This window comes from Euprymna scolopes, chromosome 35 (assembly GCF_053919585.1).
Source record: "Euprymna scolopes isolate OS-2025 chromosome 35, ASM5391958v1, whole genome shotgun sequence".
Lineage (NCBI taxonomy): Eukaryota > Metazoa > Mollusca > Cephalopoda > Sepiida > Sepiolidae > Euprymna > Euprymna scolopes.
Window position 1 is genome coordinate 27775700 of NC_136516.1, and position 26751 is coordinate 27802450.

At 33.3% G+C, this 26751-nt stretch overlaps 1 protein-coding gene across 3 annotated transcripts in view; it reads right to left on the bottom strand.

Annotated features, from left to right (window-relative positions):
• Nucleotides 1-26751, bottom strand: part of LOC145259761 (L-fucose kinase-like) — a 153427-nt gene that overhangs the window by 95300 nt on the left and 31376 nt on the right. For 2 of the 3 annotated variants that reach the window (XM_080117497.1, XM_080117496.1), the window contains exons 2-6: nucleotides 23476-23567; nucleotides 17710-17861; nucleotides 11190-11240; nucleotides 6044-6169; nucleotides 5055-5127 (exon numbers count right to left, since the gene is read on the bottom strand). In XM_080117497.1, the coding sequence (XP_079973623.1) occupies nucleotides 5055-5127; nucleotides 6044-6169; nucleotides 11190-11240; nucleotides 17710-17861; nucleotides 23476-23560 (487 nt within the window). In that variant the 5' untranslated portion in view covers nucleotides 23561-23567. The remainder of the gene's footprint in view (nucleotides 1-5054; nucleotides 5128-6043; nucleotides 6170-11189; nucleotides 11241-17709; nucleotides 17862-23475; nucleotides 23568-26751) is intronic. The other variant, XM_080117498.1, reaches the window with a different exon arrangement.

The following is a 26751-nucleotide window of genomic DNA, read 5'->3' on the forward strand; positions in this document are numbered from 1 at the left end:
TGGAGATCACCCACACTCACACCATCCCCAAATATGAAAAAAAAGAATGCACATGCGTTTTCTAGACAGTCCACAGTTTTCAGTTCGATAATTTCTGTGAGAAAGAGGCTGCAGAGAGGTACAAATACTTCAATGAAATGTGCTCTTATGAATTGCTGCTCCGATGTGACATGCGTTTTCTGGATAGTCCACAGTCTTCAGTTCGACAGACAGTTTATGAGTTCATCAATCTAGAGTCTACAATTAATGGGGAATCACAGAGTCTGTGCTATTAAAAAAGTGCTCAGCCGAAGTAGCTCCAGTTTTCTCCAAACTCTACAACAAATGCCTTAATGAATCTTGCTTTCCGGGCTGTTGGAAAACTGCTTCTGTGGTGCCAGTATTCAAGAATTCTGGCGAAAGAACTGACCCATCAAATTATCGCCCCATTAGCCTCCTCCCACTTTTTGTCAAAATATTTGAGACCTTAATTAACCATGCTCTAGTCCGGCACCTTACAGATGCTAAACTTCTGACCGACCAACAATATGGATTTAGACAAGCCCGTTCCACAGCAAACATCCTCACTGTAATCTCTGAACGTATATACCATTCACTGGACAAAGCGGGGGAGAGCAGAGCGGTAGCTCTAGATATATCTAAGGCTTTTGACAGGGTATGGCATGAAGGTCTCCTCAGGAAAATTAGATCATACAGTATCACTGGTAGAATACTTAACATAATTAAATCCTTCTTAGATAAGAGAAAAATCCAGGTTGTCCTCGACGGTCGTACATCTAAACAATATGATATAAATACGGGAGTGCCCCAAGGGTCTATCCTTGGACCTCTACTGTTCCTGATATTCATAAATGACCTCCCCGACAAAATTTCCTCTGAGATGGGTATACATGCTGATGACACCACACTCTATAACAGGCACGACAGGAAAACAAATGAACACATAGCTAAAGAAATGGCAGAAACACTAGAGGATAACCTCCAATCTGTAGTGGAATGGGGACAAAAATGGATGGTCACGTTCAATGCTGCCAAGACTAAACTAGTTTCATTCAATAATTACAAGAAACCTTCTCTACAACCTATAGCAATGGGCAACGTCTCTTTATCTGAGAGTATGTCTTTCAAGCTCCTTGGCCTAACGTTCACAGGGAACATGAGTTGGAACAATTACATCGAGGGCATTGCCAGGGCCGCTGCAAGGAAGGTGGACTCTCTCTACCGTGCTAGAAAACTACTAACACCCGAAAGTATCCTGTACCTCTATAAGGCCACCATTCGCCCATGTATGGAGTATTGCTGTCATATTTGGGCTGGTGCATCGGCTACTAGTCTCTTGCTCCTTGACAAAGTTCAAAAGAGAGTCGCAAATCTGATAGGCCCTGAACTGGCATCTAAGCTTCAGTCTCTGTCCCATCGACGAAACGTTGCATACCTCTGCCTTTTCTACAAGTATTTTAATGATGAATGCTCTAACGAACTGCAGACACTTCTGCCCCCACGACGTGAACACCCTCGACAAACCCGACAGGCTGCAAAATCCCACCCCACACTGTAGAGATCCCTAAATGTAAAAGATCTTTCTACTCCAGTAGTTTCTTCCCCAGAACAGCTAGACTTTGGAATTCCATTCCAGGTCCCTGCTTCCCCAACAGTACTGACGTGCAGAAGTTCAAGTGCAACGTGAACCGACATCTTGCTGCCCAACTCCCTACATAGTACCCCAGTAGTTGTTGCTCTTGATAGTAGCCCCCTACACCAAAGTGGCAATGTGCCTTGTTTGGGGTGAAAATGTAATAAAAAAAAATTTAAAAAGAAAAAAGTTCTTGATTAAAGATGAGAAAATAAAAAAACAGATCCGAATTGATTCAGCGATGTGAGGCGGCTCTGTACATGATGGAATCCAAATAAAGATTTCTCCAAACAATAAAATCAAGTGTTTTTGGGAAACAGGTATGAATCGTCGTGAGGGGGGCACCGACCATGAACAAGAAAAAGTAAAAGTCTTAAGATCTTATATGTGACACACACACATGTACAAACACAATTTGCCATGGCACAATTATGTAGACAGACACAAGAATATATATACACGAGAATATATACCCCCCCCCTCCAACAGAACAGTAGTTCAAAAACTCCAAAGAATTCAATTAATACAAAAATATGTTGAGATGCAGGTACTACATAGTGTGGCAGAAATACATTTTAAACTTTCAACTATAATGTTGCTAATGAACTTATGCAAATGCCAATGATGTTTTCATTTAGCTAATAATTTGCCATTTTTTTTCACGTAACCTTATCCAACAGTATGGTTTGAACTGATCTGAGCTCCATTCTCTGGTCCCCCCTCGCCAATCTTTCTCAAAAAACACCCGACTAGCTGAAATCACTGTCAATAATTTTCCCCACTCCCTATCTGTGCCTAAATCAAAACGTAGATACCATGAACAAAGCTTCTTTCTTAGAACTGCACGCCTGTGGAACTCTGCTCCGCTTGCCTGTTTCCCTCCCGACTTCAACCTGGATGTCTTCAAGTCCAACACAAACAAATTCCTGATGAACCGCCCCCCCCCAAGTAATGACACCTTATCAATTCTCCAATACTATTGCTACACTATCCCTTTGATTACTGTACACACAATAACCCTTATCCCTGAGTGGCCATTGGGCCTTGATAAGTGGTGAACTCCATGTAAAAAAAAAAAAAACTGCAACACAGAGAACTTTCAAAGTTCATTACACATTATGATGCTGTTCCAGATAGAAAATCAATACAGCTATAGGTTGAAAATTTCAGAGCTACCTGGAAGGCCTTGAAGCACTCAAACACCAGACAGTATTTGAGTTGTGAGACTTTCTGTTGCTCAGTCTCCCACATGTTCAGCTCGCAAACATGTTTTGTCTTAGAATTGTCCGATCGAAGAATTTGAAGAATTCTACACACTGATATGCAGTTCCATTCATACAAATTAATGATTGCTTAGAAACTGCACGAGCGCGACTGAGAAGTGAAAATGTGGGAGATAATTCTGCTGCGACTCATCTAGGGAGGTGGTCGGCCCTATTCCAGTTTCGCTTAGAAAGAATATGTCAGGTTTCGTCTCCTGTAATTGGGTTTCAACCTTTGGAAGGTTAGAACGTAGACCCCTAATGTTGGAGAAGGAGACATTGTAGTAGGGGTCTACGTAGGAGGATGGGGTTCTAGGTTTATTCGTGTTTTCTTTTTTGAGATATTTCATATTGAGGATTTTGGGGTTTGTGGAACAGGTCAGCATACTTGGTTAGAGCAGAACAGAGAGGGAAAGTAAGAGAGGAAAGACGGGAATTTTTTTTTTTTTAAGGTAAAGCCGTAACAATTACCCACTAGTATGGCATCGAGAGGCCCCACCAGAGAATACTGCATGGTCCAGAATCCATTCACCAAATGGCAATACAGCAGCCCCAGTACTTTGCATCTGCTGATAGGACAGCCTCTTCATAAAAATGATTTTGAGTCTGATTTTTGATTTTATCGAACTCAAGCCATGACTAATGGTGAGACAGGACTATGATGTTATGTCAACTTTAATATTGTTCGAAAAGTGTCGGAAAAAGGTTAAACGAAATGACAACATATATATTACTCTGCAAGTGAAAATAAGCTCATACGAAAGAATTTGGTTGTTTTGTTTTATGGCATATCAATCCTTTTTTGGTTATTTAACCCTTTATGATCTGGTTAAACTAATTCATTTAGTCGTAAATAAATGAACATAGTAGCATAAATAAAGTGGGAATTGATTTAAACACGCCTTGTACGTATTAGTTCAGTATCTGGGTAGATGCCAGATATCTCCAGATTGCAACTGTCCATTGATTACATTGAGTATGTCGCCATCTGTCTCAGAGAGTGGAGGATTTCATTTGTTGTCATAAACACATTTTTTTCAAACACTATGGATAATAATAAAGGTAAGTTTATGAAATGCAAAAATTCTAAGTGGTAGTTACACTATTAAACTTCATAATTTTTTCACAGTTTGAAGACAATCATAGCATCATTAACCTTTAAACTAACTAAAATTAACAATAAATACTTTTTTTAATCATTTACATCATAATTCAGGTCATAAAGGGTTACAACAGTTTCAGTAAGTAAAAATATTTGTCAAAAATAAAATACATCATAATTCAGATCATAAAGGGTTACAACAGTTTCAGTAAGTAAAAATATTTGTCAAAAATAAAATACATCATAATTCAGATCATAAAGGGTTACAACAGTTTCAGTAAGTAAAAATATTTGTCAAAAATAAAATACATCATAATTCAGATCATAAAGGGTTACAACAGTTTCAGTAAGTAAAAATATTTGTCAAAAATAAAATACATCATAATTCAGATCATAAAGGGTTACAACAGTTTCAGTAAGTAAAAATATTTGTCAAAAATAAAATACATCATAATTCAGATCATAAAGGGTTACAAGTTTCAGTAAGTAAAAATATTTGTCAAAAATAAAATACATCATAATTCAGGTCATAAAGGGTTACAACAGTTTCAGTAAGTAAAAATATGTGTCAAAAATAAAATACATCATAATTCAGGTCATAAAGGGTTACAACAGTTTCAGTAAGTAAAAATATTTGTCAAAAATAAAATACATCATAATTCAGGTCATAAAGGGTTACAACAGTTTCAGTAAGTAAAAATATTTGTCAAAAATAAAATACATCATAATTCAGATCATAAAGGATTAATACTGAATGCAGTAATTTTTGGAGAAAAATTTTTATGCGCCAAGTTCTTTATATCTTCAAATATTTATTCATGGTGTTTGGTTTGGTTTGGTTTGGTTGAAGAAGAAAATTTTTGTTTTTGACTTTGCAGAACACGATTGAGTTTTGCTAAGGAAAGGAAAAAAATAATAGCATCAATGTTTGGTGCATTTTAGGTCAGGAGGCCAGTATCTTCAGACAGCCTGATCTAGTAACAGCATGAAAATAAAAAGCTACCGGGCAGTGCCGGGTAGGGACAGTCAGTAAATGAAGTAAATGAAGTTTTGTTACCTGCATTTTCTGGGACAGATAGCATCATGTCTGTACTGGTTACCCATACGCCCGGGGGAGCATGAGGAGCAATCTGAAACAAAAAAGACAGGGAGAGATTACGTACAAAATATTATCATCAATAGAGAGGAGTGCTTTTACTTTTTTATCTTTTCATTTACATAAATTTGAGTTTATTCATCCATTTTTTTTTTTTAGGATCATTACTATTATATAAAAGGAACTTTGTGAGTTTGTTCCTTATGGACTCGAAAACAACTGGGCTGATTTTTATGAAATTTCACACAAAGGTAATTTATGTGCCTGGCAGTGTTCTCTAAACCAACACACATTTTCCCTTCCATGCCTAAAATGGCCGGCCATGTGGCTTTGGGACATACTTGAAGCATTTCGGATGATTAGCAACAGGTGATGCGGTCATAGCAATTGAGACGACATTGTGCAAAATTTGGGCCGGTGCATCTGCCACTAGTCTCTCGCTCCTAGACAAGGTTCAAAAGAGAGTCACCAATCTAATAGGTCCTGAACTGTCAGCTAAACTTCAGCCTCTGTCACATTGACGAAATGTTGCATCCCTCTGCCAGTTCAACAAGTACTTTAACGATGAAAGCTCTGACGAACTGCAAGCACTTATGCCACCATGACGTAAATACCCCCGACAAACACAAGCAGCTAAATCCCACCCCTTCACAATAGAGATCCCTAAATACAAGAAAGCTTTCTACTCCAGTAGTTTCTTCCCCAGAACAGCTAGACTTTAGAATTCTCTTCCTGGTCCCTGCTTCCCCGACTGTACTAACATGCAGAAGTTCAAGTGTAACGTGAACCGACATCTTGCTGCCCAACTTCCGACACAGTACCCCTGATGCTTATGTCCCTGATAGTAGCCCCCTATACCAAAATGGCAATGTGCCTTGTTTGGGGTGAAAATGCAATAAAAAAATAAAAAATAAAATAAAAAATTCATAAAGTTAATAAAATAAAATCACTTTTCGAGTTACGGTGTCAAGAATGAGATCCACCAAACACACGAGGGATTCAAAGCAAGGTTCATGAAACTTGACCGGTAATGGGAGGAAAGCATGCCGACAGGAACTGTATGTGTATGTCCGACCCTGAAATAAAGAGAAATCACAGGAGAAAAAAAAATTTATATGATCGCAATAAACAAGACAACGGATGCTCTTGTTTTTTTTTTTATAGCCTGGAGGGAGGGAGGGAGGGAGGGAGGGAGGGAGGGAGGAGAGCCATTTTTAATAAGTTTTTACATGCGCCACCAATTTTAGAGCTTAATGTCCCTTTATTTTTGCCCAGTCATAAGATGCACTTAAATATGATATTTTAATTCATGCAAATTACGTACTCATTAATATAGAGACAATTATCCATCAGTTATTATATTGATCCTAATATATAGTAGTGAGATCAAAACTAAAAAAATATATGACTTGGATGCCATCAGCTAGAATTGAACCCAAAACATACATCTCTCCACCCTTATTCCTTAACCTCTAAGCTACTCTCATATACATATATATAAGTTTTAATTTTTCTGATTCCTGATTTTGATTAATCATCCCAACACTTGATTCCTCCGGCCTTGGCAGGCGTGTTTTAAATATTCTCTCCAGTGCTTTTTCTGTGCACATTTTAACTTTTCTTTTAATGATTTGGAACTCATTCCATTTGTGATTTTTTCCAAGGAATTCTGCCTTTTGGATCATTTTGGACCATTTGGAACTTACCTTTTTTTTCTTTTTTTTTTTACATAGGCATCACCATTTATCAAGGCCAAGAGGCCACTCAAAGATAAGGGTTAAAGTAGTAGAAATTGGACAATATAGTAATCATTAGTAATGAAAATTTGGTAAATTTGATAACTTATATGGAACGGCTCATCAAGAACTTATTTATGTTAGACTTGAACACAACCATATTGTAGTCAGCCGGAAAGCAGGAAAACAGAAGACAATTCCACAGGCGTGCAGTTCTAAGAAAGAAGCTTTGTTCATGAAATCTACGTTTAGGTTTAGGCACAGATAAAGAGTGGGGGTAATTATTGATAGTGTTTACAGCTAGACGAGTGTTTGTGAAAGTTTGGCGAGGGGGGACCATAGAATGGAGCTCAGTTGAACACTTTCCATGAAAATAACGATACATCAGAGACAAACTCGCAACACCTGTTGGATTGGAAGTTTTTAATTCGACCGTGTTTGGATTTTACCATTCTTGGATTTTTTACCCTTCACCGGACTATCTATTCATGTGAAATCTTTTTATCATTTTTTCTTTTACCTCCTATTCCCCTTACCTCACCCTTTTTTTTTTTTTATCTAAGTAAGATCTGTGACTTACTTGTGGTTTCATTAAATACTTTTACATGCAAAATCCGATCCCGCATTTTGCTAATTCCTGCCCTCTGATGAGAAGGAGAGTATTTCTTCGAAACTCCGCGGATTAAGGACTATCCACTTATCTTGTGCTTCCTTTTTAAAATTAAATATGTTTTTAACTCTTTTTCAACATGTTTTATTAATCATTTGTTCATATATATATATATATATATATATATATATATATATATATATTGGAAAATAAGTACAAATTTTTCCAATACGAATTCCAATATGGTATCGGAAAAATTTGTGCTTATTTTCCAATGCCAAAAACAATTTTGTTTAAAGAGAAATCTTCCACTGCTGTTAATAATAATAAAATAATGAATATTTATTGATTTAAACCTCCAGTAAAATTAAAATCTATAGATCACTCTCTCAAAAGTGTGTTTTTACGTTTGAGAAAATATATGCACATTTAAGACGTGATTTTTTTATGGTAATCAGGACAAAATAACCACATTATAATAAAATATTTAGAGATTTATAAAGAATCGGAATCGGTAATTGTATCGGAATCAGTAATTGTATAGGAATCGGGAAAAAATTTTAGAATCGTCCCATTACTTAATTCACCTGTCATCCCTTTTTTTTAAAAGACTAGCAGGGGTGTTTGGAGGTGTGTTGTAGGGGTGGGGGAGCTCAAAACATGGCCGGGTGCTTGCAGGTGTAAAAGAAAAAAAAGTTTTAATAGGAAGGTAGGCTTGAACCCTGAAGCCTTGATGCGAAGGTGGAAATGAAAGGGAAAAAAAGCCAGACACCTAACCATCTCGGCCACGAGGGGAGAGGAATTAATAAGCGTGTTAAGTTAACGTTTATAAAGTGAAATTGACAGGTGCGAGGAAGTTAAGTCACGTGATGTTTGACCTTGAAACATGACGTAAGCAATGGCTGTTCAGCAGTTAAGATTTTGTGTGGGACAGTTTTTATCGAACTTTGGAGAAGGAAAAGCAGCTCCCCCGTTTATTAGGGGAGTGTCCCGAAATGAAAGCAACTGTCTGATATGACGGTGAAAAGCCGACACTGACCAAACATTTACACTGCTTTCTGGAGACCACTGGCCGTGGGCCGGGGAGATGGCTATTCGAATCGAAATTAATACATTAAAAAAATAAATAAATAAAAGATAAACTGCTATTTCTGCATCTATGAACCCATGATTTCCACAAAGTTACTCAGGTGTGCCCGGTAGATGATGGGAAGAACCGGAAATGTGTTTTCTGAATATTAAGACATTATTTTCCAATGTATTACTTAATAAATTTCAGTGGTCGTCGCCGTTCTTAATATGGGGATGGGGGGGTTGTAACAATTTGTGGTTTTTTTTTTTTTGCAATAAGGCTCACCTGGCTGTTTCCGGCCCATCATCTGCTGGGCACACCCGACTAACTTCGTGGAAGTCATGGGTTTATAAATGCTGAAATACCATAATCACAAATAAACAAAAAAAAAAAAAAAAAAAAAAACGAAAAAAATTGAAAAAAGCATAAAGTACTTTTGCAGTTTATGGACTGCACTATTTCTTTTTTTTTTTTTTTTTTTACATAGAATTTTCGAAGCTAAATTCAAGTTTTATGGTATCTTTTGTTATTAAATTTTTACGTAAAAGTATAGAATAGTTGGTTACTGCTGCATTTATGAACTTGTAATTTCCACATACAAAGTTACTCGGATGTCCCCGGCATTTCCCGCATCGGCACGCGTTACATTCGGTTTTCGGTATAAACAAAAAGCGAAACTCGACTATAATCAATGGCCGACAGCCAGTGGTCTCTAGAGAGCTAAGTAACGTTTGTTCAATGTCGACTTCGTCATATCAGACGGTAGCTTTCATTTCGAGACGAGACACTCCCCCTAATAAACAGAGAGCGGGTTTTTAAAAACAAACAAACCGATTTATTCACCTCATTCAAAACTGTCCCGCACAAAATGCTAACTGCTGAATACCTATCGCCGTCACGTCAATCAAAAATGCGCACCTGTTTTTTTTTTTTTTTCACACTTTACTATTTTCCAACTGCCCATCAACGCTTCGTTTTTTTTTCACGGGCACCTGTTTTTTTTCACATCTCGGGTTTTTTTCACACACACCTACAAACACCTGGGCAACGCCGGGTACCCCTCGCTAGTATATATATAAATTCACCTGTCATCCCTTTTTTAAAAGACTAACAGGGGTTACCTGTCGTTACCCGGGTGTTTGGAGGTGTGTTGTAGGCGGGGTAGCAAAAAAAAAAATTAAAAAAAAAAAAATTGAAAAAAGCATAAAGTACTTTTGCAGTTTATGGACTGCACTATTTTTTTTTTTTACATAGGATTTTCGAAGCTAAATTCAAGTTTTATGGTATCTTTTGTTATTAAATTTTTAAGTAAAAGTATAGAATAGTCGGTTACTGCTGCATTTATGAACTCATAATTTCCACAAAGTTACTCAAGTGTCCCCGGCAGATGATTGGAAGAACCGGAAACGGTTAACAAGTAGTTTTCTGGATATTAAAACATTTTTTCCAATATATTACTGAATGAATTTCGGTGGTTGTCGCCATTCTTAACATGGGGAGGGGGGCTGTAACAATTTGTGTTCTTTGTAATAAGGCGTGCCTGGATGTTTCCGGTTATTCTCATCATCTGCCGGGCACACCCGAGTAACTTTGTGGAAATCGCAGGTTCATAAATGCAGAAATACCGAATAAAATAATATTTGGAAAACTATTTTTATTTTTCAGTTATTGTTTAAAAAAAAAAAAAGAAAGAAATGTATGAACTTTCAACTCAAATTGTAAACAAAAATGATTAAAATTAACAAACATAAACAGATCTGTTTCTTCATGAAGAAATCAAAATGGGGGCAATTTGTTGTTTTGAATTCATGATTTAACAAAATTTGAATTTGAAGGCAGAGTTCAGTATCAGCAGCAGCAGTTTTATGAAATTCATATTTCAAACAATGGCGGACATTTTCTTTTTTAGATATGACTCATCGATTTTGAAAGATTATTTGGTACATATTCATACTTGTGCTTATAATGAAAATTTTAACGAATGAAAACACAGAAAAGTCTTTATGATGTATGTACCTGTCATGGAATGAAGATGGCATATTCCAAAAATCACATACTCTGATCAAGTAGTTTTCTTTTTTTTATTTAAGAAAATCAGATTTTATGACTTGCATGATGTGACAGAAACCAGTCGCCATATTTGATTGAATTTGAAATTCGTCTCTAGTTACCCCCCCTCCTCCTTAACAACTTCTCCAGAATCATGGGCTCATCAATGGCTACTAAAATACTTAATCACTATGACAAAATTTATTCCCTATATAAACTTTACCGAAAACAGTTTTTGATTAATAATTATTTTTCTATCGCATCGTTTTTCATAATTTTTAGATATGTTACTATTCGGGATCTGACAATTACATAGGTAGCATTTGCTTCACTTGAAATTCAATATTTATTTTGCTTGGATAATGTAGAAGCGCCCAAATATGCGTCTCATGACACAGATTTTAAATCATCATGTATCCGGCAGCTGCTACATTACCATTTATTCTGTAAGTTGTCAAATAAAAATGTGTGAAAAGTTATATTTTGTCCGTTGATCATATTTAAGTGTCATTAAGCCGATAACACGTATCATCAGACGTAACAATTATGCAAAGAAATAAGTTGACAGGGGGAAATAATTTATAGTAAAATATTTTTCGGAGAGAGAATAAGGATGAGGAGACACTTACGCTATGGAGGATGAGGATGTAAGCATCTTTCAGGACATCAGTATTGATCACCTGAAATAGACGTTTGATTATCAAAAACAAGAAAAAAAGCAAAATAAAAAACACACACACACAAAAAAAAATCAAGAAAACAAAAAACACATAAAAACAAAGAAAAAACAAACAACACAAATAACAAGAAAAAACAAAGAAAAGCAAGAAAAACAAAAAACACAAAAAAAGCAAAAAACAAAAAAAAAAACAAGAAAAAAAAACTAAAATGAATTGACAATCTATAACATTAACCCATATCCTTGAGTGGCTTTTAAAAATCTATAATGCATGTCATGTGTACACATTTTATTCTGTTATTCCTTTATTCTGTTATGTGCATGCAGTGTGATGACATGGAAATGAAACCTAGCCAGTATGGGTTGAGGATACGTGTTACATGGAGAGAAATGATATGAGAATAATACGATAGATATATAATGTGAGTCAATACGGTATAATCACGTTAACACACAGGTTCTCATTAGATCACCAAAGTTAAGAAACATTGAGCCTGGTCAATACCAGATGGGTGACCAATTTGGGAATCCAAGGCGCTGTATGTAGGAGGACGTCGACACCTCCCTGCAAGAATTGCAAAAACCTAACTTCATCATCTCCCTCTAACGGGGATATACATGCGACTGGGGACTGATTGTGAATATTATACTCCCATGAGACTTCCTCCTTTGGAGGAAGCAAGTTAAACCTGCATTTCCATTTTTTCCATTCCAATGTGAGTCTTAAAGTCAAGTTTAAATAACAACTCAGAAGAAAATTAAAATTTTTTTTTTGCATTTTCACCTTAAACAAGGTACAGTACCACTTTGATGCAGGGGATTACTATCTTTGACATAATTTGCAGGGATACTATGTAGGGAGTTGAGCAGCAAGATGTCTACATTACACTTGAACTTCTACATGTCAGTACAGTCAGGGGAGCAGGGACCTGGAAGGGAATTCCAAAATACAGCTGAGGGAACTTTGTTGAGTTTCGCTGAGTCTCGCCAATGTATAATGGAATATACGTCAGCTTTGACTTTATTTATGGAGTTAGATTTTAATTTTTGGATCATATTTGAACTTTAAATTTCAACACATAAGCTGCTGTTTACCAAAATAGACACATTATGAAACATCCATTTTTTATAGATTTGAACCGTTCATTTATTTGCATTTTTTTTTTTTTTGTTTTTACATGGAAGTCACCATTTATCAAGGCTCGGAGGCCACTCGGGGATAAGGGTTATTGCGTGTACAGTAATCAATGGGGCAATATTGTAGTAATCGTTAGTAATGGAGATCTTCATTGATTTGAACCGTTCATTTATTAGCATATCAGATAATGTTAGCCTCACACCGGTGAGGGGGTCGGTATGCATAAAAAGCTGCCAAGATGTTGGCCCTGAAACAGTGCATACTCTCTTCTGATGAACTAACATTATCTGGAAACCGAACTATAATATTCCACAGCTAATTCTGCCTGAAGTCTGGATTGCTATTAAGTAATAGAAAAAACTACTTACAAAAAGTGCGTTTTTAGTTCGATTTTTTTTAATATGCATTATTTCGCATATGACACGGATAACTGCTTTAAGAAATTGGTGTAACACAGTGCACATGAGTGTGTGGAAAAATAACAGTAGCAGCGAAGAATGGCTGGCTTGCAAAATTAGCAGCAGCAGCCGAAAAACGTGCATATGCAAATTAGGAAGTGTGCGTGAATAGAAAAATGAAAAATGAAAAAGGACGCCACGTACTCAAGGGAAAAAGAAAGTCAATGTTGAAGAAAAATGGACATGTAAAGTCGAGGACAAGAATAGGCTGGCTGTGGCTGTCATTCGATTGGAGGAAGGAGAAACGCAACAGACTAGATGGACATGTGGCAGCAGAAACTTTTTAAGTTGTTTCAAAACGAGAGAGTAACAGCAATAAATATTTTCGTTAAAAAGAAAAAAAATGTTTATAACGACAATGTTACATTTGGGAGAACAGTTCAGTGTTTGGCAGTCGAGAAAAAACCATTGGGGCTGAGGTTTGTTGGTGTGAATTGTGGTGTTAGTGAAAAGGAGTTCCATCAGTTTTTAGTTTGAGATTACACGTTGTGACCCTTTTTCTTTTTATAGTCATTTTTGTTTTTACTCTTATTCACACCAAACGAAGAACAATGCCGCTTGGACGTAAGGGGCTGCTATTTGGTACCATATCTACAGAGACTCAGCATTCTTATCCCATTGCAGTTAACCACCTGAAGAAGGCCGGAGGATGGAGGATGAAACAACAACTATAAAGATAAGGATAACAGTCCGCAAGAAACAGATGTACAAAGTAGAGAAAGGCTATTAATGTTTCTCCCAGGAGAAAGGAACTACAGATAAAGGAAGAGATAATATCCCACTAGATTGCGAAGTCGATTTAATACTGTCACATGAGACATTTTTGGTTTTTTCTTACATGATCATCTTTTTACTGTTATTTTCACTCCAAATAAGGCACAATGCAACCAAGTCTATTTGGGACCAAATTTACAGGGAAACTATGTAGGGAGTTGAGCAGCGAGATACATGTCAGTGCAGTCAGGGAAGCAGAAAACGAGGCGTGAATTCGAAAGTCTAGCAGTTTGTGGAAAGAAACTATCAGAGTAAAAGGCTTTCTGGCATCGAGTGACCTCTACGGTGAAGGGGTGTGATTTTGCTGCTGGTCGGGTTAGTCAGAGGGAACAAGTGCTACGAGTTTATAAGAGAACATTCCATTAAAATACTTGTAAAAAAGGGATGCAACATTGTGGTACAGCCTATTAAACTATAGCTAGAAAAATAACAGTCAGTATAAAGATGATACACGATCAAACCTGGATGATTGGCATCTTTTGTTGATCACCACGCAATGGTTTAGCTTTTGCACATTCATATAAACTCTAGTGTGTGATTTTAAGAGCCCAATTCAGGAATTCTGGGGAGCGTAAAGTTACTCCTTAAGTATCATTACTCCCAGGTCCACTCAATCTTAGACCTTAAATTTTCAACATTTTTTAGCATTTGGATTTTAATAAAAAATTGAAATTTTTGTCCAAAAAACAAAAATAAAGAAAAATCTTGTATGATGTACATACCCTTGATGAAACAAAATATCATATTCCAAAAATTATGTAAATTGACTAATCAGTTTTAGATTTTATAAAGAAAATCATTTTTTAAACGATTAATGGGAATTCGTAGGCATTACAACATAAATCTGGCAAGTTTGAATTATTGTGGAGTTATCCTCTTTTGTTTGTTTTAGATTGTTTTACAAAATTGTGGACAAGATAGCCACTCTTCTATTAAAACTACTTGATCAATTTATGTGATTTTTGGAACATGATATTTGTGCTTCGTCATAGGTATGTACATCATATAGATTTTTCATTATCTTTTTAATATAGGGTGAATTTTGAACAAGAACCAAAATTGGAATAAGGATTCTAAATCTAAGGTTTAGTATTCATTAGATCTTGAATTTAATTTTTATAACACAGCACAAAAGGGATGCAAAACTTTTCTGTTCAGGGAATTTTTACCTGTGATGGGACGGGTATTCTAATATTTGTATATTTGTATGTATAGAGATTTACTCCTAAACTAATTAATCTATTATAAAATAAGTGCAATCTATAATATAAATCTCGCCTGTCTATTTAAATGTATGTATGTATGTATGCCTAAAACTTTTGACAGAGGCAACAAATTTTCACAAGATCAGTATCGTTTTGAAGCCCGACCCTTCGGACACAAAAATCGAAAAATTGGCTAAAAATATCAATTCCTTCATCCTCAACCGGGCACTTTTCTACAGGGAGGGGTTGCTTTTTTCACCGATATTTTCAAAGGTCATCCCCCCTTTTTTTTTTACACAGTGGTCACCACTTATCAAGGCCTGGAAGATAAGGGTTATTGCAAGTACATTACGTTAGCGTGGAGATTTGATGAAGTGTTTACTTAAGGGGGAGGTTCATTAGGAATTTGTTAACGTTGGACTTGAACACATCCAAGTTGTAGTCAGGTGGGAAGCAGGCAGATGGAACAGAGTTCCACAGGCGTGCAGTTCTAAGAAAGAAGCTTTGTTCATGGAATCCACGTTTTGATCTAGGCACAGATAAAGAGTGGGGGAAATTTTTCACAGTGGATTCAGCTGTTCAGGTGTTTTTCGTGAAAGATTGGCGAGGGGGGACCAGAGATTGAAGTTCAGACGAGCACCTGCCATGGAAATAACGATAAAACAAGGATAGGCTCGCAATGTCTCTTCTGTGGGAGAGAGGTTGCAGGGTAGAGAAAAGGGCATCCCCCACTAAGCCACAAAGTCTATTTTGTACTCTGTCAAGGCAGGATAGGCTGTTTTTAGCAGCTCCTGCCCAGATATGGCAGCAGTATTCCATCCTTGAACGTACTTGGCTTTTATATATATAGATAGAGAATTGCATCAGTAGTGAGATATCTTCTGAAGCGGTAGAAGGATCCCACCATCTTTCGACTAGCCTAAATTTAAACATTCGTCATTTCTGGTTTAGTGATGGACACAACAGTAAAGACGTCACGTTTTTTTTATCACATTCTTTTCCTCCTTCACGGTACGGGTTCAAGCCTGCCTGCCTACTGACACTTTTTTTTTTCTTAACACACACCTCCAAACACCGGGCAATGCCAGGCACCCAGGCTAGTCTATTATATAAAAGGCAGTTGTGTGTATATGCATGTCAGTTAAAGATTAAAAAAAAACTACAAAACAAACATCCACAAGGGTTGTATATTCTTAATCAATATTGCAGTGGATGAATAATATCTACAATTTAAACTAATTACAATCTATCACAAAAAGGGTAGTTGTCTGTATATGCATGTGTACATGTACAGCTAGAAATCAAAAACCACAAAAAAAATACCACAAAAGTGGGTATTTTTTTAATTAGCGTTGCTCTGGATGAATAATATTTAATATTAAGAAAAAAATATTGATTCTTTTACCACAGATTGGCTTTTGCAGACATTTTATGTAATAAAGGGAAATAACTTATATTTTTTTATCAAGGATTACTTTCCTTATGCCGACTCGTTCCTTGAGGAATCTATATAAAAGAGTTGTGTGTATGTGTGTGTATGTATGTATGTATGTATGTGTTACGGGTGTGGTGGCTAATCACAACGCCGTAACACAGTATTTGCTATCGTAAGGAAGAGTAGGGAAAAAGGTTTTGAGGGAGAGAGATAAAAATACAAGAAGCAGGTATTTTATATAAAAATAGGGAATTTATTACAGACACAAAACATACCAAAACAAGATAGACTGACAGAAATAGTCATGAAAGTAGTAGTTAACCAGGACAAACGGGAAGACCCCAATATTAAAATGTAAGGGAAACATGGTAACAAGGTAAAAGGTAATTATAGTGGTGAAAATTAGACAAAGCAATAATCTTTTCTCAAAATTGAATATAAAATATAACATTCTAGACGTTTGGTCAAATGATAATCAAAAGTACTTTACCATTCGTCGTAGTAGTAGTGATGAAGCCAATTTGGGTAGTAGGTTGATTCTGGTGATATGATGGTCGAATAGGGTGGAAAACAGGTTGAATTTGGTGAAAACTGGTTTGAAGTTAAAGTTCTTACGATGCTCCTTGAACAAATTCGCCGGGGAGAGAGGCTGCCTGTGGAAGCTACTAGCTCACTCCCTCTCACTCACCCCTGTTAGGCTGTTACTCCCAGCCTTTTATATTCATAAGGGAGTGTATATTTCTTAGACCTCCTTTTCTTTCCTTTCTTTTCTTCTTCTTCCTAACCATTCCTAATTCTATTTTTAGGGATGGGGACAATCTGAATGACCCTAGGTTCTCTACCCAGTCCATTCAAGGTCAAAGTTAATACTACCCCTCTTGTTACAGTATGTATGTATGTATGTATGTATGTATGTATGTATGTATATATATCTGTCTAAATTGAACAGTTGAAAATGTGAGGCTTGTAATTGTGTGCGTCTCTAAAAAGCGGCTTACATTAACCATAAAGAAACACATGCCATGAGCAGAGGGAGCAAAAAAAAAAAAAACGGAGGCAGAAATGAAACAAGATTCAACACACAACTTTGTCTGCTATATGTATGGCAGACTGTGCAAGTCAAATGCTGGCCTGAAAAGTCATCTTCAGGCCCACGGATGTAGTTTGGGCGACGATGACGATTAACCTGAAAACTATGATAGTAAGGTGGGAAGCATTGGGATGGCTAACATCTGAGAAGATGAAGCAATTGCCATGTTTGTCTGTGTGTGTTCAGAGAGGGAAATGGTCTGAGCAGAGTAAAAAGGGGGGAGTGCAAAGAGGGGGGGGGAAACGAGGGAGGGAGACAGATGGGGATAAAGAGATAGAAGTTTTCATGGAAATATGTTACACTTTTGCCTGGGTATTGACGGGTATCCATGGTAGTTTAAATATAAAAGTGAGAACAAAATACTACTAACGGTGTAGCCTTTCCAGGCGCTGATGTGTTCCGTAATGGCAAGCAATGCATTGATTGTGGCACCTCCGCTACCGACGTGAGATTGGGGATCTTCGACAGTTAATAAAATGGTTTCTTTGTCAACTAAACCCTTTGCTTGTCTCAGTTCGAACTCTGAAAAATAAAAGGTTTGATAACTACATTTATATATATATATATATATATATATATATATATATATATATATATATATATATATAATATACCAGCAGGCCACCTGGCGTTGCCTGGTTGTAAAATACGCATAAATATTATACTTTAATTAATACAAAAACTGAGGTATTTTACATGCGGGTATTATGCTTTTTTATAAACAGTTCACTTCTTGTAAGTAAAAAGAAAATACTCGATTTGAGATCAAAACCAAAACCTAAAGACAGTGAGTAATGCATGATAATCATTAGGCCAGCTTGACTCGTCTTTAAAAAAGTGTTTTCAAACCTACTTTTTCTTAACATAAGTAATCTGTCATTTGGTTGATTCACACATGAGCATTCGTGAAGCAGTTGACAAACAGATAAAAATCCGATTTCAATTTTGACCCCCTTAGCAGCCCTTTTTTCTAGATGAAAACCGGTTAAAAAGTTTTCCACATGTCTGAATACCCTATATACCAAATTTCAAGCCTGTAGATCAAAAATTCGTTGAGTATATAATTTGAGAAGTGTCCTCACACACACACACACACATTCTCACTTTTATAAATATATAGATAATGAAGTCAATAAAAAATTAATAAATCGCTCTAATTGGTGCTTATACATTTTGTTTTTGCAGGAGGAGTTTACAAAAAAAAAAAAATTTTCTTTTGCAGGAGGAGTTTACAAAAAAAAAAAAATTTTCTTTTGCAGGAGGAGTTTACAAAAAAAAAAAATTTTCTTTTGCAGGAGGAGTTTACAAAAAAAAAAATTTTCTTTTGCAGGAGGAGTTTACAAAAAAAAAAAATTTTCTTTTGCAGGAGGAGTTTACAAAAAAAAAAAATTTTCTTTTGCAGGAGGAGTTTACAAATAAATATTTTTTATTTGCAGGAAGAGTTTACAAAGAAAATATTTTTGCAGGGGGGAGTTTACAAAAAAAATTTTTTTTTTTTTTTTTTTCATAAAAAATGTTTTTGTCTTTGTTTTCTTTTTCTATTAAGGCTATAGGGTAGGCTTTTCATCAGTCATATACGACCGTGGTCCCCAGCAGAATATACTTCTTTATTATGGGATGGGTTAGGGTTTTGCCTCAGATCTACTTTTTTTTTACAATGGAGGTCACCACTTATCAAGGCCTGGAAGCCACTTGGGGATAAGGGTTATTGCGTGTACAGTAATCAATGAGACAGTATCGTAGTAATCGTTAGTACTGGGAATTTTCATGATTGTCGTTAGATATATTGACGTTAGGTTAGGGTAATATTAATTCATTGGCTTTATCATTACTTCTGATTGTGAGGGTAAAAATTCCTCTGTCATATTTCAACATGATTATGAAAAAACACGTAATGTGCAACGAAGTTCAACATTGACTCATTTTCCATTCTGAATAATGTTCACTCAAAACATCTTCTGAAGATCTTAGAGACTATTCATGTTCATCTAAAGATAGCCTCCCTTTGTAAACAGAAGAAGTGTCTCTAAGGTTTGAACGTGATTAGCTTCTAACATATTCTGCCATTTGTATATATATATATATTTACATTTAAATACTACTGTATAAACAACAAATGGACTTCTACTTGCTTATTCTCTGCCCCAGCAACAACGTGGAAAAAAAAAAGAAAAAAAAAGAAAGATATACTGAAGATGAAGGTTTCCTTTGAAATATATTTATGAATTTCGATATAAATTTCAAACAAAATAGATGTCTGTTTGTTTTGAAATAGTGCGTTGTTTTGGCTTCCAATGTATATGGTACGTGTTCATTTTATTCAAACTCAACCAGCGCTTCTAAGGAACAAAAATCTTAATATATATATATATATATATATATATATATATATAGTCTGTTTATTGTACAAACATTATTGGTTACAAATGTGCACACATGTTTCAGTGGAATCCTAATTTCCCTCCTCTATCTCCAGTTATTAACCTCATACTATTCAGTTGGTGCAAAAATAATTTCGTTTTTTGACGTTCAACTTCAACTAAAAAAAAACATTTTTGCGAAACCTAATAATTATTACATTACACTAGATTTTGTAAATAAATAATAACAGCTCCTACAAATTCAATTAGCTTCTACTTTGTCTTCTAATTGGTTTCGCATCCGGTAGAATGCCCCATTCCCAACGTGAAAAAACTGATAAGAAAATTGAAAAAAAATAAATAAAATAAAAAAAATTTGTATGTGTGTGTGTGTTTTTTGCACCACATTGGTGCAAAAAACACACACACACATACAAATGTTTCCGTTGTTTTCCTATTAGGATCGAAGATTGGAATTGGCATTCAAAATAAAAAAAAAATAAGCCAAAGTTACATTAACTTTGACTTATTTTTTTTTATTTTATTTTAAATGCCAATTCCAATCTTCGATTCTAATCGGAAAACAACAGAACACTAACTAAACAAATCTTTATGTATTATTTGAATGTTTTCAACTATTTCTGTTTTTACAGCACTTTTGTCATTCTTAAATATTCTAGTTATGATCACGTAAAATGCAATAAAATATTATGATGGTAATTTTATAAACGTTTTCCAATTAAAGTTAACAATTATGTGAAAATTAACAATTAACACTGGAAATTCAAACTAAAGCCATATATAGCATTCATTAATCTGCTAGCAGACTAATGACAGTTGTCACTTGACATATAAGGAAAATTATTTTGCTCCTTAACTGCACTGATTTCAAGCACTTTCAAAAACCATGATGTAAAACCAGATCTTTACAAAAGAGTAAGCGTTTCCTGCTACTCGTGCATCATATCTTACGAAATAACTCACAAATTCTACTGCATATCCTTGACATAATCATTGACTCGAGTACTACCATTAAAAATCTAAGTTTATTTATTATTCCTGGAATATGGAATGGAAAAATGTGCACTACTGGAAATGAAAAGGGGGAAACTGGTGACATTAAAGGGCATAGAACTGCCAAACCAAGAGAAGATGAGGGTGCTTGGTGAACACGAGATTTACAAATATTTGTGAGTTCCATCAAATTTCAACTTTATCTAAAAGACCAAAAATTTACCATTCACTTCCACCTTGACGTTGAAACAACCAAAAATTATCAATTCTGGAAGAGCACCAGACAATTCTGAGAAACTCACTAATTCGTAAAAAGTAAATGAAGGTATTGCTATGCAAAGATGAATACAATGGAAATTAAATTATGTTAATTATGTTCTTTTGTATGGTTGCGAGCTATGATTTTGGAAGTTATTTAAGAAAAGTTTAGCACTGGCACGAGACAAGAAAATGAATAATGAAAATAATAATAAAAATGATAAAAAATTAAAATAAATAATAGTAATAATAAAAATAAATAATAAAATCATAAAAATTAATAACAATAAGATAATAAAAAAATAGTAAAACAATACAAATAATAATAATAATAATAATAATAATAATAAATTAAAAATAATAAAGATGATATAATTAATAAAAATAAATAAAAAACATTAAAAATAAAAATACAAATAAAGATAAATATTCATAATAATAAAAATAAATAAAAAATAAATAAAAATAATAATAAAAATAAATAACAACAATATGAATGGAATTATACAACAAATGGTAATGTTAAAAGCAACTGAAATCTTACGCAAATCCGACATAAACTACAAATGCTAACCAACCACATGGAAATGACAATAAAAGTAAAAAAAAAAAAGATAACAGAATCCCACATGAAACCAAGAAAACTGAAACTGCAAAATTATAAGTTAACTACACCCCCTCTCCAAATGCACAACATCAAATTGTTGTGAAGGGTCAAGGAGGATGGAAAAACTGAGGTGAAAAAGCACTAACCAGACCTCCACTGAACTGGGACCTTGGAGAGTCTTGTTCCCAAATTCCAGTGAAGACCAATGGTCGATGGCAATGAGAAATCAAAGCAGTGTATTGGAAATCTGAGGAGACTTGTTGTCACCCAGACTCCAGGGAACACCACTAGTTGTTGTTAGTGAGTAAACAGATTATGTGTGAGAACTCCTAGTGAGTAACAATACTACTACTACTAATGATAATAATGATAATGATAATAATAATAACAAGTCGAGCATGTGGGGGCCCCCCTCCATGAGCTAATAAATCTGTTCTGGCAAAAATTTACTTTTACCATGACTAAGGTTTGTGAAAAATTTTTTAAAAATTAAAAGCGTGGTTATTGAGAAATGTGCAAACAAACGAACGAACAAACAATTTGGGGGCAATTTTACCCCTATAATGGCCCCTAGGGAGTACAACCAGAGTTATCCCCGAAAATTTGTTCTGGCAAAAATTTACTTTCACCATGACTAATGTTTGTGCAACATTTCAAATAAATCCAAAGTGTGGTTATTGAGAAAAATGTGAACAAACGAATAAATGAATGAATGAACAGGAGTGAATTACGAGGTCCAATCCCTCCTCTTTTGGGGATCAATAAAAACAATAATTAAGAATTAAAAAAATAATAATGGAAATTTTTCTTTAAAATTGAAAATAATCAATAATACTAAAAACAATAATTAAGAAATAAAAAATAATGAAAATGTTTCTTTGAAATTGAAAATAATCAATAATAATAATAATAAAAACAATGGTACTTGTACAGTTTAATCAAGACATTAAAAAATTAAAATATCGAAAAAAGTTTATATTCCCCGTATCCGTTATGGAACAAAGTTCTCTGAAAAAAATTTCACTTAATTTCATCAAGTAGTTTTTTTTTACAGCGGAAAAACAATTTATTATTATATCGAACAAAAGGTTCGATTTTTAGGAAGAAAAGTTAGTATTAAAGATGGGGAGGGAATGTCAGCGCTTTAACTGGAGTTATCCCCCGTGGCGTGTTCAACAATTCCATAATGGCTGACTTCAACACGCTCTTATAAGAACGCGTTTTATCGCTCTAATAAAAAAAAACCCAAAAAAACTACTCAATCAAATTAAATTAATTTTTTTTCGGAGATCTTCAGTCCACAACGGATACGTACAATATAACCTTTTTTTCGATATTTTCATTTTTGAATGTCTTGATTAAACTGTGCAAGTACCAAAACAATAATTAATAAATAAAAAAATAATAATGGAAATGATTCTTTGAAATTGAAAATAATAATAATAATAATAAAAATAATTAATAAATAATAATAATAATGGAAATGTTTCTTTAAGATTGAAAATAATCAACAATAAAAAAACAATAATTAATAAATAAAAAATAATAAAAATGGAAATGTTTCTTTAAAATTGAAAATAATCAATAATAATAAAAAGAATAATTAATAAATAAAAAAATAATAAAAATAGAAATGTTTCTTCAAAATTGAAAATAATCAATAATAATAATAAAATAATTAATAAATGAAAAAATAAAAATAGAAATGTTTCTTTTAAATTGAAAATAATCAATAATAATAAAAAGAATAATTAATAAATAAAAAAATAATAAAAATAGAAATGTTTCTTCAAAATTGAAAATAATCAATAATAATAATAAAATAATTAATAAATGAAAAAATAAAAATAGAAATGTTTCTTTTAAAATTGAAAAAAAAATCTGTACAACAAAATACCTTGTTGAAGAGACTGTGACCATTGTTTGTCTGCACAGGTCAAAACAATGGCTGTCCATTTGATTGATTTAAATTGGCAAGACATCTTAACACTGGAAAGAAGAAAATGAAAATAAAAATAAAATAAAAGATGGAATTACTTAAAATTAAAACATTAATACTAACCTTAACTTATTAAAACATATTAATACTAACCTTAACTTATTAAAACATATTAATACTAACCTTAACTTATTAAAACATATTAATACTAACCTTAACTTATTAAAATATATTAATACTAACCTTAACTTATTCGGCATTGCACAAGAGACTTTACTTGAATTTTTTTTTAAAATAGGATTTTGAAAGTTTGGTTATTAAATTATTAATTGAATCTATATGGTTGTCTTCAAGTCTAACGTAAATAAGTTCTTGATGAGCCGTTCCATATAAGTTATCAAATTTAACAAATTTTCATTACTAATGATTATTATATTGTCCAATTTCTACTGTACACTCTTTAACCCTTATCCTTGAGTGGCCTCTTGGCCTTGATAATGAGTTGATACCTATGAAAAAAGAAAAAAAAAAAAGAAAAAGTCCAATGTGAACAAGTTCTAATTGAATCGTCCCCCTAAGTAATCCAAGTTACAAAATTCCCACTGTTTACTATGCTAAAATCACAACGACTAATGTATACCTATTAACCCTTATCCTCGAGTGGCCTCTAGGCCTTGGTAAGTGGTGACACCCTTGTAAAAAAAAAAAAAAAAAAAAAAATCAAATTGTTATAATTTGGGATGCTGAAAACATTAAAAAAAATAAATTTCAAACACTGAAAATGGAAAAAATCAGGATGTTTGTTATTATTTTTGTCATTTTTGTTTAGTTTCCATCAAATAATCAAATAATCAAATAATCAAATAATCAAATAATCAAATAAATTTATGTTTAAAAAATTGGGTTCGATTATTTGCCTTAAAACATCTACTGCTTTCCTTTCGCTATCGATTTTGTAATTTGGGACAAACGGAGCAATTGATCAATTCAATCAAAATGCTTAAAATACGAGTTAATATAATAAATTGTGAAAGAAATATTTTACTAAATTTGTTCCTAGTTCTTTATAAGTGATGGTATTAATACATTTTCTTTGAGAGAAAACTCCCCCCCCCCTGTTTAAATATCACTAATCAAAAACAAAACATTGGCAGGATTAAATATGTAAGCGTTAAAATATACAAGTAAAATTATATAAACATTAGAAAATCCCAACATGGATTAATTTATATTTTGATGATGTTAGGTGTCTCCTTGGGGGGTTCGATCCATGTAGGGATTTTCTGATGTTTATATAATTTTACTTGTAAACGCTCTACATATGTATTGAGCACTTTTGAAAAAATATTGGTTTATTAGTTCAATACATCTATACTATAAATCTCACCTGTTTGTATGAATGTATGTATGTATGTTTGTATGTTTTGCAAAAACTTTCAACAAAGGCGACAGATTTTCATGAGATCAGTATCAGTTTGAAGAACTGTGTCATAAAACACAAATGTAACAAACGACAAATGTAAAAAATGTAACGGACGACAAATGTAAAAAAATTGGCCCAAAATATTAATTCCTTCACCCTCAACTGGGCAGTTTTCTATAGGGAGGGGTAGCAAAAAAATCGTTCCTTCATGACAATTTAGCCAAACATGCATGCACAAAAGCGTTCTTTCTTGAATTAGTTTAAATATAAAAAATAAAAACGACCTAATTTCACTCATGCAATCATAGACCAGTCGTTATAGTGGCAGCATCATTATCTAAAGATTGCACGTTCAAGCCAAGATATCAGAGATATTTTTTTTTTCGATTTTTAAAGTTTTAATATTGAAATAATATTTATGCTATTTTTTTGTTTGTGTGTTTTTTTTTTTAATTTTTCCATCACTTACACTTTTTTTGTTTTTGTTTTTCCGATTTTTTAAGAAGTTTTAACATTTAAACAGTGTTATTTATGCCATTTTTTCGTTTTTTTTTTAAAATTTTTCCATCACGTACACTTTTTTGTTTTTGTTTTTCCGATTTTTTAAGAAGTTTTAACATTTAAACAGTGTTATTTATGCCATTTTTTCGTTTTTTTTAAAAAATTTTTCCATCACGTACACTTTTTTGTTTTTGTTTTTCCGATTTTTTAAGAAGTTTTAACATTTAAACAGTGTTATTTATGCCATTTTTTCGTTTTTTTTTTTTTTTAAATTTTTCCATCACTTACACTTTTTTTGTTTTTGTTTTTCCGATTTTTTAAGAAGTTTTAACATTTAAACAGTGTTATTTATGCCATTTTTTCGTTTTTTTTTTTTTTAAATTTTTCCATCACGTACACTTTTTTTGTTTTTGTTTTTCCGATTTTTTAAGAAGTTTTAACATTTAAACAGTGTTATTTATGCCATTTTTTCGTTTTTTTTTTTTTAAATTTTTCCATCACGTACACTTTTTTTGTTTTTGTTTTTCCGATTTTTTAAGAAGTTTTAACATTTAAACAATGTTATTTATGCCATTTTTTCGTTTTTTTTTTTTTTTAAATTTTTCCATCACGTACACTTTTTTTGTTTTTGTTTTTCCGATTTTTTAAGAAGTTTTAACATTTAAACAGTGTTATTTATGCCATTTTTTCGTTTTTTTTTTTTTAATTTTTCCATCACTTACACTTTTTTTGTTTTTGTTTTTCCGATTTTTTAAGAAGTTTTAACATTTAAACAGTGTTATTTATGCCATTTTTTCGTTTTTTTTTTTTTAAATTTTTCCATCACGTACACTTTTTTTGTTTTTGTTTTTCCGATTTTTTAAGAAGTTTTAACATTTAAACAGTGTTATTTATGCCATTTTTTCGTTTTTTTTTTTTTAAATTTTTCCATCACGTACACTTTTTTTGTTTTTGTTTTTCCGATTTTTTAAGAAGTTTTAACATTTAAACAATGTTATTTATGCCATTTTTTCGTTTTTTTTTTTTTTTTAATTTTTCCATCACGTACACTTTTTTTGTTTTTGTTTTTCCGATTTTTTAAGAAGTTTTAACATTTAAACAGTGTTATTTATGCCATTTTTTCGTTTTTTTTTTTTAAAATTTTTCCATCACGTACACTTTTTTTGTTTTTGTTTTTCCGATTTTTTAAGAAGTTTTAACATTTAAACAGTGTTATTTATGCCATTTTTTCGTTTTTTTTTTTTAAATTTTTCCATCACGTACACTTTTTTTGTTTTTGTTTTTCCGATTTTTTAAGAAGTTTTAACATT